The sequence below is a fragment of the Salmo salar genome, chromosome 15 (assembly GCF_965601325.2).
Source record: "Salmo salar chromosome 15, fSalSal1, whole genome shotgun sequence".
Classification (NCBI taxonomy): domain Eukaryota; kingdom Metazoa; phylum Chordata; class Actinopteri; order Salmoniformes; family Salmonidae; genus Salmo; species Salmo salar.
This window is the reverse complement of record NC_138305.1, coordinates 91,574,800-91,591,054: the sequence shown is the minus strand read 5'-3', so window position 1 is coordinate 91,591,054 and position 16,255 is coordinate 91,574,800. Positions and strand designations below refer to the sequence as shown.

At 44.1% G+C, this 16,255-nt stretch overlaps 1 protein-coding gene across 1 annotated transcript in view; it reads left to right on the top strand.

The window, feature by feature from the left end:
* LOC106572463 (nucleolar protein 4-like) overlaps positions 1–14,813 on the top strand; it is a 60,530-nt gene extending 45,717 nt beyond the window's left edge. Inside the window, exons 7-11 of the mRNA XM_014146673.3 lie at positions 27–212; positions 743–931; positions 5,006–5,125; positions 5,396–5,606; positions 6,125–14,813. Of these exons, the coding sequence (XP_014002148.2) occupies positions 27–212; positions 743–931; positions 5,006–5,125; positions 5,396–5,606; positions 6,125–6,345 (927 nt within the window). The 3' untranslated portion in view covers positions 6,346–14,813. The remainder of the gene's footprint in view (positions 1–26; positions 213–742; positions 932–5,005; positions 5,126–5,395; positions 5,607–6,124) is intronic.
* The last annotated feature ends 1,442 nt before the right edge of the window (positions 14,814–16,255 follow it).

Here is a 16,255-nt window from a genome sequence, read left to right as displayed (position 1 = left end):
GTTTGTTTCTTTGTGGGTGTTTACAGTCTCCTCAGCACAGCTCCGGAAGCTATGACTCGTTGAAGACAGAACTGAGCATGAGTGCTGAGGACCTGACCTCTGGGCGTGCTCAGATCATCGATGATGATGATGACGATCATGACGACCACGATGACAGTGACAAGATCACTGACGCTGAGGGAATGGACCCAGAGAGGCTGAAAGCATTTAATGTAAGAGTATCATCGCAGCTGTCACAACTAAATATATACTTCAAGAAATAGAAGAAATTGGCCTTTATGCTACACAATTTGTCTTCATGCAACCCAAATATCTACATAGAAGTTAAGTTAGCACTTTTTCAAAATAATATAAATTGCAGAGGGAAAATGTAAAATGGCACTCCTCAACCTTAAGACCATTGTCATGTTATTGTGCATTTTGAATGTTTTTTTGCATTCACTATATCTTCTCTCCTCTCATCTCTCCCCCCTCTTTATTTAATCCCTCTCCTTTTCTTTGCACCCTCTTTCATGCTCTACCTCCATGTTTACTCCCCCACTTCTGCTGTTGCTCTTTTTGTCTGTTTACACATACCCCTCCTGCTTCCCCCTACTCTACACCCCCTCCTCCTCTCTCCTCTCTCCCCTCTACACCTCCCATCATCTCGTCTCCCTTCTAAACCTATCTTCCCCCTCTCCTCCCTTATACACCCCATCCTCCTCTCTCTCCTCCCTTCCCCCCTCTATCTCTACCCTCTCAGATGTTTGTTCGTCTGTTTGTGGATGAGAACCTGGACCGCATGGTGCCCATCTCCAAGCAGCCCAAGGAGAAGATCCAGGCCATCATTGAGTCATGCAGCCGACAGTTCCCTGAGTTCCAGGAGCGCTCCCGCAAGCGCATCCGCACCTACCTCAAGTCCTGCCGCCGTATGAAGAAGGTTGGTTTTGAGGTAGGCACTGTTCCCCTCAGTATCCTCCCCATAGTCCCTAGCCCCCCTCCCCCTATTTAGTAGATGGTAGTCTTATGATCTTACGAAGGGGGGTTGATTGTAGAGTGGACTTTATTAGTTGCCATATATGACAATGACTTCAAGTGAAATCCCAAGTTCAAGACCATTGGAAAACAGCAGCACACGAACATGCCCAGACCATCACTTCTAGCTCAGAAGCCCCAAAAGGACAGCACGTCATGGCTGTGCTTTGTAACAGACTTCAATCATTGTTAAAAAAAAAAAATCCTGAAACATTGGCCTATTCTACAAACAGAGCTGATGCTCCAGCCTGGTGTGTTCTCATACAGACGATCAGAGATACGCTGGTCCATTCTTTCCAAAAGCCTTACTGTTCAAACTGGGAACTATAAGTGTGGAAGATGTGCTCAATGCAGTGCCGATTTTAGCATGTAAATCTTGGTGGGGCAAACAAAATAAAAAAATTGGGGATGCATACCTCCAAAGCCACTACACAACACTGAAATAATACATTCATTGCACTATAACGGTGACAAACTCTGCCCACAAACTGTTAGGGCCTACATAAAGCTGTCCTAACAGCAGAGTCCCAACAGCAGTCCCAACACCTTACCACTGCTACACCTGGCTATCAGCAGAGCCTTGTCTGGCAGCGAAACAGTTCATTCAGCCTCATTTACTGCCTTTTAAAAAACCATAGCTGATATGGCTGACTTGCTTAAACAAATGTGGTTCCTACTGACAATTGAGATGTACAAACTATGGCATAAGGGAACGACAAGCGTATAAGAGGCAATCCGTAATTTCGATTAAGACATTAATGAGCGAGCTAGGACGGCGTAGACAATAAAACTATTTGTTCAACACTTTAGAAATGTACAGCTACAGAATTCAGAACATGGCCGTTCTTACAGTGTTCTCCCTGTACACCAAGTCAGAACCGTAGGATAAATAAAAGGGGGCATATAAGCAGACAATGAAAGCTCTTACAATATTCAATGATTACATTTCTCTAAAACAGGTTATAGGTTAGCTCGTTTTTTCCCATGTTCCCAGTTGTCTTGAACTCACTGAAGTCAACTTTCCCAGTTCCGAGTTAACAGTTGTTTTGAGCGTGGCAGAAATCATGCTGGATTGACAGCATGGCCAATGTTGAATGTTTATCATTTTAAGCTTGGAAAAGAGACCCTTAAACCCAGAATTATGACCACACACCCACTCCACTGAATAGCAGGCTAGTGATTGCTTTGCAATGCTTGCAGTTAGCCACTGATTACTTCCAAACCACTCATTATTGAATTTGCGATTTCCAACTTGTTGTGTAATGTTTATGTCCAGCACAATACGTTTTATCTATAATTTATTTTAATTATTTCTCTTCATATGACAAGGATTAAAAGGATTTGCTAGTAGATTGTTGACTTCATTCATGATGATGATTGCTAGCTAAGATTTAGAAAGTATGATGTTGATTGTAAGATCATTTAGAAAGTATGTCCAATCAAAGCTACTGTAGATATAATGTGATTTGAAGTAATTTTATCTGTGGCTAATGACCTTGAGACTTCTTAGATGGGCACTTCTAATGTAACTATATGGCAGCACCCAATGGGCTTGAATTTTCGAGCTCCACCCTAAGATTTCGCTGTGACGTAGAGTCCCAAAGAGTGACAGAACACTGAGCCAATCACGGCGCAACTAGAGAACATTACCAACCCCTACGCTCCGTATTTTCCCGTCTGTCCCACCACAGAAAGCATTGAGCTAGGCTGAAACACCTGCATTTTGGAGCTGCCTTACTCAAGAAAGCAAAAAAGAGACCATGTTTGTATGCAGCTTTATTAACTTAATGATTTTGATTTTATTTTTTACATTGTTTTCAAAGGGATATGTGACACGTATTAATGGCAAAGTAACATGCAAAACAGGCAAACCCAACCTCCAAAATATATATACACTGCTCTAAAAAATAAAGGGAACACTTAAACAACACAATGTAACTCCAAGTCAATCACACTTTTGTGAAATCAAACTGTCCACTTAGGAAGCAACACTGATTGACAATACATTTCACATGCTGTTGTGCAAATGGAATAGACAACAGGTGGAAATTATAGGCAATTTGCAAGACACCCCCAATAAAGGAGTGGTTCGGCAGGTGGGGACCACAGACCACTTCTCAGTTCTTATGCTTCCTGGCTGATGTTTTGGTCACTTTTGAATGCTGGCGGTGCTTTCACTCTAGTGGTAGCATGAGACGGATTCTACAACCCACACAAGTGGCTCAGGTAGTGCAGCTCATCCAGGATGGCACATCAATGCAAGCCGTGGCAAGAAGGTTTGCTGTGTCTGTCAGCGTAGTGTCCAGAGCATGGAGGCGCTACCAGGAGACAGGCCAGTACATCAGGAGACGTGGAGGAGGCCGTAGGAGGGCAACAACCCAGCAGCAGGACCGCTACCTCCGCCTTTGTGCAAGGAGGAGCAGGAGGAGCACTGCCAGAGCCCTGCGAAATGACCTACAGCAGGCCACAAATGTGCATTTGTCTGCTCAAACGGTCAGAAACAGACTCCATGAGGGTGGTATGAGGGCCGACGTCCACAGGTGGGGGTTGTGCTTACAGCCCAACACAGTGCAGGACGTTTGGCATTTGCCAGAGAACACCAAGATTGGCAAATTCGCCACTGGCGCCCTGTGCTCTTCACAGATGAAAGCAGGTTCACACTGAGCACATGTGACAGACGTGACAGAGTCTGGAGACGCCGTGGAGAACGTTCTGCTGCCTGCAACATCCTCCAGCATGACCGGTTTGGCGGTGGGTCAGTCATGGTGTGGGGTGGCATTTCTTTGGGGGGCCGCATAGCCCTCCATGTGCTCGCCAGAGGTTGCCTGACTGCCATTAGGTACCGAGATGAGATCCTCAGACCCCTTGTGAGACCATATGCTGGTGCGGTTGGCCCTGGGTTCCTCCTAATGCAAGACAAAGCTAGACCTCATGTGGCTGGAGTATGTCAGCAGTTCCTGCAAGAGGAAGGCATTGATGCTATGGAATGGCCCGCCCGTTCCCCAGACCTGAATCCAATTGAGCACATCTGGGACATCATGTCTCGCTCCATTCACCAACGCCACGTTGCACCACAGACTGTCCAGGAGTTGGCGGATGCTTTAGTCCAGGTCTGGGAGGAGATCCCTCAGGAGAACATCCGCCACCTCATCAGGAGCATGCCCAGGCATTGTAGGGAGGTCATACAGGCACGTGGAGAACACATACTACTGAGCCTCATTTTGACTTGTTTTAAGGACATTACATCAAAGTTGGATCAGCCTGTAGTGTGGTTTTCCACTTTAATTTTGAGTGTGACTCCAAATCCAGACCTCCATGGGTTGATAAATTGGATTTCCATTGATTATTTTTGTGTGATTTTGTTGTCAGCACATTCAACTATGTAAAGAAAAAAGTATTAAATACGATTATTTCATTCATTCAGATCTAGGATGTGTTATTTAAGTGTTCCCTTTATTTTTTTGAGCAGTATATTATTGTTTTTTTGAGGGGTGGGTTTGCCTGTTTTGCATGTTATTTTGGCATTAATACGTGTATATATATTTTGGCATTAATACGTGCGTATATATTTTCAGTTTGTTTTAGTTTTTTTGTAGCTAAAAATGTGGTGCTCAAAACAGAATGACGTGTCGCCACTGGCTCAATGTAACAACACTGCAACCTGTAAATACTTCCTACACCCTCTCACTGGCCGAAAGTTCTACCAGAGACAGTGCATCAACTGTAACTCTAAGATGCTCTTGATTCTCTGATTTAGAAACATTTTGGAGTGCCGCCGTTTCCCAGTGTTCTTGAACTTGGAATTTCATTTGAAGGGGGTTGATTGTTTGTAGAGACAGGGATGGCCAGGATTTGTAGAAAGCTATCATTTTGTATCTGCCAATGTACAATTTCAGAATCAAGTTTCATGAACATGCATAAATATTCACTAAATTCACTCACACATGAATATTATACTGCACACCCTTAACACTATTGTCTGTGCTGTCAGACACGGCCCACGCCCCCACACCTCACCTCTGCCATGGCTGAGAACATTCTCGCTGCTGCTTGTGAAAGTGAGACACGCAACGCTGCCAAGAGAATGCGACTAGATGTCTATCAAGGCCCTGTGAGTGTACATGTATTTGTGTGTTCACAGCATGTGTGTATTTGTTAATTAATGTTATTTTGGAGTGTGTTCATTCGTGTGTTTGTTTATCCATGACAGTAAATAAAGTCCATGTTTTTCTGTCGGTAACATCATTACCAGTATGCACATACAGTATGTAGCTACAGTAGATTCAAATACTATATACCTTGCTAACAATTTACATGTTCTTATTACTATGTTATTTTTCCTGTAAGTACAGTGTAATAACTATTGTAGCTACTCCTGTAGGAGGAACCTGCTACTGCTGATAAGAATGGTTCCAGGGACCCGGCCTCAGTTGCCCCCTCAGGCTTCTCCCTGGCCGCCTCAGCCTACTCCCAGTCCCAGGACCCAGTATACACCAACGGCACCAACAGGGGCCTCAACTACAGCTTCCGCAGTTACGGAGCAATGAGTAACAACCTGCCAACCACTGGTGCCACCACCACACAGACCAATGGTAATTAGCTTCTACCCAAGTCCTAGACTGAGATTCCATTAGAATGTGTTTTTGTACTGTATGCACCTGTATCTATATTAGTGTGATTATTGATTTCCTATATTGTATATCAAGAATGTAACATTTTATATAGGCCTTCTATATATACATAATCGGTAACACTTTATTTGGATAGTCCATCTGTAGATGCTCAACAGGGTATCTACAGACTATCAGTCATTTTTTAACGAACTATCTACTAACCCTAGCCCTAACCTTAACCCTTATGCTAACCCTAAATTTAACCCTTACCCTAACCCTGCCCTAACTCTAACCTTAACCCTCACCCTAATGTTTTTCTAAACCTTACCCTAACCTTAGGAAGCAGTTGCTTAGCAACAGCTAGTTTGTTGACAGTATGACCATCTGTAGAGCATCTACAGATGGACTAATCTAATAAATTATGACCCAGTAATCTTGTGCTTTCTTTACTGTATGGGGTTATCACACTTAAAGTACACTATCATTTCTCTCTCCAGGTCCCACTGATCTCAGTATGAAGTCTGTGGCTCCCACATCCTCTTCCTCCAGTTCTAACAGTCACAGTGGTCACGGTGGAGGTGGGGGAGGTGCCTCGGCTCAGCTCAGCCCCCCTGAGGTCACAGCGGTGAGGCAGCTCATCGCCGGGTACCGAGAGTCTGCCGCCTTCCTGCTCCGTTCTGCAGACGAGCTGGAGAACCTGATCCTGCAGCAGAACTGAACCATAACCAGGCCAGACCGGACGAACTATGCCGTGCCAAGACCCGTCTCCCCAGGCTGTCTGTCTGTACTATCACCCTCAGTCACACACATTCAGACAGACAGACACTTAATTAAGAGTTTAACTGAGTAAAGTGTCAAAGTAAAGACTAGGAGTAAAACTGCATCGCACAATTGGGCCATACAGATAGTAGATAATAGATATATGGTCACAGGAACACAGACAATTTACAGAAATATACAATCCATACATTCACACTAATCTTAGCGTCCAGTTAGCTTTTTACATTCCCATAACAAACCTACTCCTCACCCACTTCATTCATACCCCCAGAAACACCGCAAAGTCACCTCCTTCCATGGATTTTCTTTCTAAACTGAGGAGGTATTTGTCAAACATGAATTGCTGCTTCAGATTTGGCATTATGCCACTGCTCTGTTAACCTCAACAGTAGTTTTTGAAGTTTGAAGGTTTAGGTATGCAAAGTGTGATCATAGAAAAGGGGGATGTTAAACCTGTAGGGTAAAGTACTGTAATGTGTCCAAACCTACCGGCTTTGGATCGTAGGCAAAAGGTTAATGCTTCTGGGAAAAGTGTGTAACAGGGTGCAATATGGAAAATACTCAGTAAATGCAATCCAATTTCCACATACTCAGTCTTTTTGTGGGACTTTGTGCAAAGGGAGGTCTTCTTAGCGTACCTCTACCTCCTCATGCTTTTAGTCTCCGCATGATGAGCTAACCTGTAAAACATTCCCCAGAGATAGCAGATTTACCACAAACATCCCATAATATTTTGTCAGGCTCCGCTGGGAGCAGTAACGTAATTTGTCAATCAGGAATGCTGTGTAAAAAGAAAGTATGTCTCATGGCAGCACTGTAGCGTCATTGTTGTCTGTTCTGAACGATGCTCTTCTTTATCTGGAACCTCATAGAGGCCTTTCATTGACTGGCACCAATCAGACAGGTGTGAATAGGACAGAGGACCTGATATACAATGATAGTAGACTTGAGGTCAATGAACCTTTGTTAAGTAATTTGAGATTATTTCAGAGACTAACAGTTTGTGTTGGTTTAAGTCAGTCAGATATGAACAGCATATGGTTGTGTCATAAACTTTGTCTCATGAACGTCACATTGTCGTGTCATGGAAATGTATGGTGAATGCATTGTGCTCCTTGTAACGGCTGTTGGTCTGCTATAGAAAAAGATTTCCCTCAAAATCCCACCATATTCTCTCCACCTCAACTCCTTTTTCTTACCGGTCTTTGCATTTCTCATTAGCAGAAATTATGACATAAAATACACTGTTTAAAAAAGAAGCAAAAGACAATCTTGATCATGTTTGATGGCATCACAGTTTACTCAAGTTCCTTGCTATGGTGTGTGTACTGTATGTGAGAGCAGCACAGAGTACTGTAGCCGTAACATCCTCTCTATCAACATACTTTGACAGGCCAGTCATTTGAGCACTCTGTCCTAAGTGGTCGTTTTATTGTTGGTAAAAGTTGGAATTATTTCTGTTTGTTGTGTAAGTGAAGGGGAGTTGCCCTTTCAAAGCTCTTTAGTAAAAAAATTGCTCTGTACACTTAAACATTCCAAACAAAGACAAAATATTATTTAAGTAGTCAACCAGTGCATTAAGAAAGTATTCGTACCCCTTGACTTTTCCACATTTTGTTACGGTACAGCCTTTTTCTAAAATGTATTACATCGTTTTTTTCCCTCATCAATCTACACTCAATACCCCATAATGGCAAAGTAAAAAACATTTAATTTATTACATATTAAAAACTGAAATTTACATAAGTATTCAGACCCTTTACTCAGTACTTTGTTGAAGCACCTTTGGCAGCGATTACAGCCTCAAGTCTTCTTGGGTATGACGCTACAAGCTTGGCACACCTGTTGTAACAGCTGTCTTCAAAAATGGACCAAGGCGCAGCGGGAATGTGGATACTCATATTTTAATTCAAAAAAAGAGTAAAGCATCCACCGGACAAAAACAATACACGACAGGAACAGTCTTGCAGGCACACAAAACGCAATGCAAGAACAACTACCCACAACCCCAAAGAAAAACACACACTACGATATAGGACTCCCAATCAAAGGCAACTCAACACACCTGCCTTCAATTGGGAGTCCAATCACCAACACAACACTTAACACACACAAAAACCCTGCCACGTCCTGACCAAAACTAATACAATTGCTCCCTCTGCTGGTCAGGACGTGACAGTACCCCCCCTCAAGGTGCAGACCCCGGAATGCACCTTAAAAAAGAAAACACAAAAAAATCCCCAATACCCCAACAAAACCCATAAACAATAACCCCTAAACAATAAGGGAGGGAAGGGAGGGTGGCTGCCGTCAACGACGGCACTGTGCTACACCCTCCCTCCCCAACCCACCTTTCCTGGAGGTGGCTCAGGTGCAGGACGTGGACCTCGCTCCACCTTCGGCGTCGCCCACTTCGGTGGCGTCGATAGCTGCGCCGGGCAGACGGGCCACTCAGGCTGACCCTGGCAGACGGACCACTCTGGCTGGGCCGGAGGACATGCGGGCCACTCGGGCTGGACCGGAGGACAGGCGGGCCACTCGGGCTGGGCCGGAGGACAGGCGGGCCACTCGGGCTGGGCCGGAGGACGGGCGGGCCACTCGGGCTGGACCGGAGGACAGGCGGGCCACTCGGGCTGGCCCGGAGGACAGGAGGGCCACTCGGGCTGGGCCGGAGGACAGGCGGGGCACCCTGGCAGATCCGGGCAGGCGGGCCACTCTAACTGATCCGGGCAGTCGGGCCACTCTAACTGATCCGGGCAGTCGGGCCACTCTGGCAGCTCCGGGCAGTCGGGCCGCTCTGGCAGCTCCGGGCAGTCGGGCCTCTCTGGCAGCTCCGGGCAGTCGGGCCGCTCTGGCAGCTCCGGGCAGTCGGGCGGCTCTGGCAGCTCCTGACTAGCGGGCGGCTCTGGCGAGTCTTGACTGGCGGGCAGCTCTGGCGACTCTTGACTGGCGGGCAGCTCTGGCGACTCTTGACTGGCGGGCAGCTCTGGCGACTCTTGACTGGCGGGAAGCTCTGGCGACTCTTGACTGGCGGGCAGCTCTGGCGACTCTTGACTGGCGGGCAGCTCTGGTGACTCCTGACTGGCGGGCAGCTCTGGCGACTCCTGACTGGCGAGGCTGGGCTGACGCACTAGACGCCTGATGCGTGGGGCTGGTACTGGACGTGCCAGCCTGGAGACACGCACCTCCATGCTAGTGCGTATAGCGGGAAACACCGGACCGTAGAGGCGCACTGGCGGTCTTGAGCGCAGGGTTGGCATCGCCCCTTCCGGCTCGATGCTCACCTCGCCCTGGCACATGCGGGGTGCTGGTACAGGGCGGACTGGGCTGTGCGTGCGTATAGGCAAGATAGTGCGCACCTCAGCGAAACATGGCGTCCTCCACCTCATACGCTCCTCCATGTGATCACGGGTAGCTGGCTTACGGCACTTCCTTGGCCTAGCCAAACTACCCGTGTGCCCCCCCCAAAAAAATTCTTAGGGGTGCCTCTCGGGCTTCCTACCCAGCCGTGTTCCCTCATACCGCTGCCGTTGGTTCTTCTGTCCTGCTGCCTCCACTCTCCTGAGTGCCTCCACCTGTTCCCATGGGAGGCGATCCCTTCCGGCCAGGATCTCTTCCCAAGTGTAGGCTCCCTTGCCGTCCAGGATGTCCTCCCATGTCCAGTCCCTTGTGCTGTACTCCTGTGGCTCCTTCCTCCTCCGCTGCTTGGTCCTTTGGTGGTGGGTAGTTCTGTAACAGCTGTCTTCAAAAATGGACCAAGGCGCAGCGGGAATGTGGATACTCATATTTTAATTCAAAAAAAGAGTAAAGCATCCACCGGACAAAAACAATACACACGACAGGAACAGTCTTGCAGGCACACAAAACGCAATGCAAGAACAACTACCCACAACCCCAAAGAAAAACACACACTACTATATAGGACTCCCAATCAAAGGCAACTCAACACACCTGCCTTCAATTGGGAGTCCAATCACCAACACAACATTTAACACACACAAAAACCCTGCCACGTCCTGACCAAAACGAATACAATTGCTCCCTCTGCTGGTCAGGACGTGACACCTGTATTTGGGGAGTTTCTCCCATTCTTCTCTGCAGATCCTCTCAAGCTCTGTCAGGGTGGATGGGGAGCATCGCTGCACAGCTATTTTCAGGTCTCTCCAGAGATGTTCAATCTGGTTCAAGTCTGGGTTCTGGCTAGACCACTCAAGGACATTTAGAGACTTGTCTCGAAGCCACTCCTTTGTTGTGTTGGCTGTGTGCTTAGGGTCGTTGTCCTGTTGAAAGGTAAAACGTCGCCCCAGTCTGAGGTCCTGAGCGTTCTGGAGCAGGTTTTCATCAAGGATCTCTCTGTATTTTTCTCTGTTTATCTTTCCTTCGATCCTGACTAGTGTCCCAGTTCCTGCCACTGAAAAACATCCCCACAGCATGATGCTGCCACCACCATGCTTCACCGGAGGGATTGTGCAAGGTTTCATCCAGATGTGATGCTTGGAATTTAGGCCAAAGAGTTCAATCTACGTTTCATCAGACCAGAGAATCTTGTTTCTAATGGTCAGAGTCCTTTAGGTGCCTTTTGGCAAACTCCAAGTGGGCTGTCATGTGCCTTTTATTGAGGAGTGGTTAACATAAAGGCCTGATTGGTGGAGTGTTGCAGAGATGGCTGTCCTTCTGGAAGGTTCTCCCATCTCCACAGAGGAACTCTGGAGCTCTATCAGAGTGACCATCGAGTTCTAGGTCACCTACCTGACCAAGGCCTTTCTCCCCCGATTGCTCAGTTTGGCCGGGTGGCCAGCTCTAGGAAGAGTCTTGGTGGTTTCAAACTTCTTCCATTTAAGAATGATGGAGGCCACTGTGTTCTTAGGGACCTTCAATCCTGTAGACATTTTTGGTACCCTTCCCCAGATCTGTGCCTCGACACAATCCTGTCTCTGAGCTCTACTTACAATTCCTTCGACCTCATGGCTTTGTTTTTGCTCTGACATGCACTGTCAACTGTGGGACCTTATACAGACAGGTGTGTGCCTTTCCAAATCATGTCCAATCAATTGAATTTACCACAGGTGGACTCCAATGAAGTTGTAGAAACCTCTCAAGGATGATCAATGGAAACAGGATGCACCTGAGCTCAATTTCTAGTCTCATAGCAAAGGGTCTGAATACTTATGTAAATAAGGTATTTCTGTTTTGTTTTTTTAAATGTGCTAAAATGTCAAAATACCTGTTTTCGCTTTGTCATTATTTAGTATTGTGTGTAGACTGATGAGGAACATGTTTTATTTCATCCATTTTAGAATAAGGCTGTAACGTAACGAAATGTGGAAAAAGGGAAAGGGTCTGAATACTTTCCGAATGTACTGTAGATTTGTCAGATAATTCATATAACAGAGGAATACATTTAATTGTAATTTATAATAAATGATGTCAGCAGCACATATATCTACTACATTGCTGTGATGATGATCATTCCAAGAACAGGTCAGTCTAAAATGACATGCACAAAATAATCTGTAATTTATTTATGGTCACCATCCATGACATAATTTGACTTCTTTATTATATTTCAAATGTATAATCTATTGCAAGTTTGGAAGCACTTTACAGCTCAGGATAAAATAACATGGTATATATTTGTAACCGGACATTGTTACAGAACGATCATACTTGATTCACATATGAATTTACACATTTAAGATACACATGCCTGACAATGGGTTGATCATGGTGGTCAATGATGAGAGCTGATATGAGTGTGTGTTTTACTTTTTAGTTTGGATTTCTGTATCGATTTAAATGTAGATGATTTTTGTCCACTAAGCTGATCATCTTATGGATAACTTATTGTGGAAATCATTATTAAAATGCACAATATTGGGTTTTAAAGTACATGGCAAGGCTCATGCAAGAATCAGCCAATCTCACAGTCTTAACTAAATAACTTCAATCTGAATTTTTACTAGCAACACAAGAAAAGTGCTGTTTTAAAAGAGAATTATATTTTGCACGCATCAGACTTCAGAAATGTTATTTTAGCTAGACTAGTCAGGCTTTAGAAACTGTTATTTTGAAAAATCATGGGGGCTCAGGCGTGTGTACACATTTGAATGCAGGTAAAAAGTTCATTTGAATAGACTCATTTGGATTAATCAACTTGATAGCACCTTTTTTTCAAAGAGTGTAGGTATAGCTATCCAGAACATACTGTACGAGAATCCTTTGAAGAATCATTTATGGTTCCAGGGTAGAACCCTATTGGGTTCTATGTAGAACCTTTTCCCCAGAGGGTTCTACATGGAACCCCAAAAAGATCTACCTGGAACCAAAAAGGTTTCTCCTATGGGGACAGCCGAAGAACCATTTTGGAAGCCTTTTTTTTAAGAGTGTACCCACTGGGGCACACACTGGCTGAATCAATGTTGTTTCCATGTCATTTCAATGAAATTATGTTGAACCAACGTGGAATAGATGTCGAATTGACATCTGTGCCCAGTGGGTAGGGCTCTGTCCCGATACACTCAAATGTCTTCCATGTCTCCTTCACTTTGCCCCTTTTTTACTTTTGGCCAGCCATAAGCTCCAACAGCCATCAGTAATTTGCCATCTACACTTAAATTGACATTTTAGTCATTTAGCAGATGCTCTTATCCAGAACGACTTACAATTAGTGCATTCATCTTAAGATACCTAGGTTAGACAACAACATATCACAATGCAGATACACATTATGTTATTGATGCCGGGTTGATCTAAATTCACGTTTCTGACTAACGCATCACTTTTCTTTGTGTGTCCAGAAAAGGGTCTCTTCTCAATTTGTCTTAAGACTACGAGCTACATTTCATGTGTGTGCTGCAGTTACTGTGACCAATGAAACACAACCATCTGTAGACATATTTTATTCCAGTGGATTTATCGTTGCATTGGCAGGACAATTTAATGTATAGATGTTTTATAAAAATGTAGCGTAAAAGCCCTAGTAACTTGTGGATTGCTGATGTGGTCAGATATATGTATAGCTGTACAAAAAGTTGTAAAAGAAACATTTTAAACTTAAATCATTTTTCTGTGGTGTACAGCACGGTTCTGGTTTCAAGTTCAACCCTTGCCTGTTTTAACAGTTGGTGGTGCTCTGTAAAACTTCTATTGTTCTTGATATGATTTTATTTGTTACTTCTCCTGCAATGGCCAGAGACTGTAGTTCTGTGCAGGGGGTTGTAATGTACTGTATACCAATGTGAAGCTTTGTATTTTTTCTTTCTGTTTTTTTTGGGGACTCAGTGAAAGTGTGATGTTTACATGTACAGATTTTTCCAAATACTTTACATTTTTGTCCATGGTATTTTCTCACCTACCCTTCCTGTTTATATTTGCTCAGACATGTCTTTAGTGCATTATATCAAATGCAGACAGATGTGACTGCTTTGAAAGGTGGTCAGGTGACATTCACATGGTCGAAGTGAGGCTAGACTAAGACAACCAGGTTGGGGTTGGTATCTGGTGATGGCTGATAGCATCAGACTCTTTAGGGATTCAGGAGTGAGAGTGAGCGTCATGCCAGTTCAAAGTCCACCATGAATAGCCTACCTCTGTCTGAGATTTATCAGTAGCATAATGATACACAGATTCCTATTGAATGATTGCAGATAACCCAGCCACCTTTTCCCTTCTGAATAGCCGTGTTTTAACAAGCTCCTGGCGGGTGGTGTCAAATGGATTCATTAGCATGTAACTCAATCACTGAGCAACATAATATAATGGTAGGAGGATTACAGTAGTTAAAACGCAATGGTAGCCACTCATTCTATGATGATTCTATTGTGATCACATTCCCTGGTTGTTATAAGGTACACTTTGACCTCTCGTAACAGCTCCTCAGTGATGTGATGTAAAAGCCATTCCCCTCTCCTGGTCCTCAAGGGGGAACACAAGAACCTCAGGAAACGCTGAATCTCTGAGTTTATTTTTGTTCCATTATGATATTTACTGATGACAGTAAAGTCTCTCTACCTGTTACCATAACATTTATATGAAACGTTTATTATTGTTTTGTACATTTATCATTGTGATTTAAAAGTGGAGCTTTTTCCAGTACATGTGACTGAATATTTAGATTTTTTTGAAAAGTGTTTATAGGTATAAATATTAATTAATATATGTGAAGCGACTAAAAAGACAAAAGAAAAGGCAGAAGCATTTTCATCTGTTTGTTTCATGCAAAGCCGCCCAGGCGGGATATTCACTGCCTCTTACATATCACTAATGATGAGGGACTTGTTCTTGTTTTGAAATAGCGCTTTTTGAGTGTAACGTCAACGCTACGGTAAAAAATGTTGGTTACCAACAGCAGAATTGCAAGCTTCTCTTCAGAGATGTCAGTAACTGAATAAAACCGAAACTTGGCTACTTTGATTAATTTATTGGATTGGGAATGTAGTGCAGACAATGTTTGAGAGAGATGGAGAGACGGCTATGGAGAGATAGAGTTGGAAAGATGGAGTAACCTTGTGGATAGATGTGCCCTGTTGCCATGGTGAGGCCTTCATCCTCCTTATATAGATACTGTATATAGTAACCACAGAATGACCAGGTTACGGATGCAGCTGTACATAATCATTTTCAATGTCACTATCTGAGCTGCTGCACCTCCTGAATGTGCCTATATCTACTGACTCCAACACAGCTCTAAAGATTTGTCCATACTCTGTCACATTTACGTTTGCCTTGCCAATCACTTTTTTTTTTAAATGAGTTGAAGTACATAATTATTCACTGTCTCCTTCCAAGGCCTCAAATATGTTTAAAATGTGTATACTTAATCTGTCGTGTAGAGATAATTATGCAGCATTTCCAGTCCATCCGGCTCTGGAAGCCAGTAGAATGATGAGGTCTTAAGATGCAAAGCATCAAACAACACCTGAGAACGAGGGAACAGAGTAAATGTCTCTCTGCTTTGGGGAAGGTCTTCTGACCGTGTACCACTATGCAAAGAACCGTAGTGACAGCCTAAGTCCACAGGAGTTCAGCAACGAGACAGAAAGCAGCAGCAGGGAGACTGAAAGTCCAGTCCATTTAAACTTCAGCAATAAACCAATAACAGCCACGAGGGCGCAGCATAGAACAATGGCCAATTGACAGTAACAGCACTGACTGCAGATTTGTGTGATTTCTTATGAGCTTCACAGATGTTTTAAGTGTGCCCATACATACAGCATCTGCTAATAGCCTGTGTGTTTGAGTGAATTACCTCAGTCCAAGTGGACAATCTCTTTGCAATTGACTAAGTTAGTGTGTGTAAAGTTATTATCAGGTGTAGCTATTCCAAAGAACTGAGAGTATTCGGCATCATGTGAAGAAATAATGTCAATACTATTTCCCTAAAATGCAATCTTTCATTTATCTTTCAATCTTTCAATCTTTCATTTAAATTAGAAAATGACTTCATTTCACAGGCCTCTTCAGTTCAAATGGGGTCCTGAGCAATGGCCTAATTAAAGAAGTATTTACATTTAATGGCGACTGAGTAGAGGGTTTGAACGAATAGGTTCCATGTTTCTGGCTGCCTACGGTTACATGTATGGCTAGGATCAAAGAGCAAAAGCTATTTCACAATCAGGGCACGGAAATGGACCAAGCATCTAGTTGGAGGGAGAACTTGGTCCTGTCTTGACCTGGCGAGAAGGTACCAGAAGCATGGGCTGGATTTACCTCTACCATGTTTCACATGCAGCAATTTATCAGACCTCTGATGCTGATTGGGGTTGCATTATAACTGAATCATAACTGTAACGTGCATATTCTTATAAACCTATTCTTATAAACATATTATTATAGCGTTATAACACTAA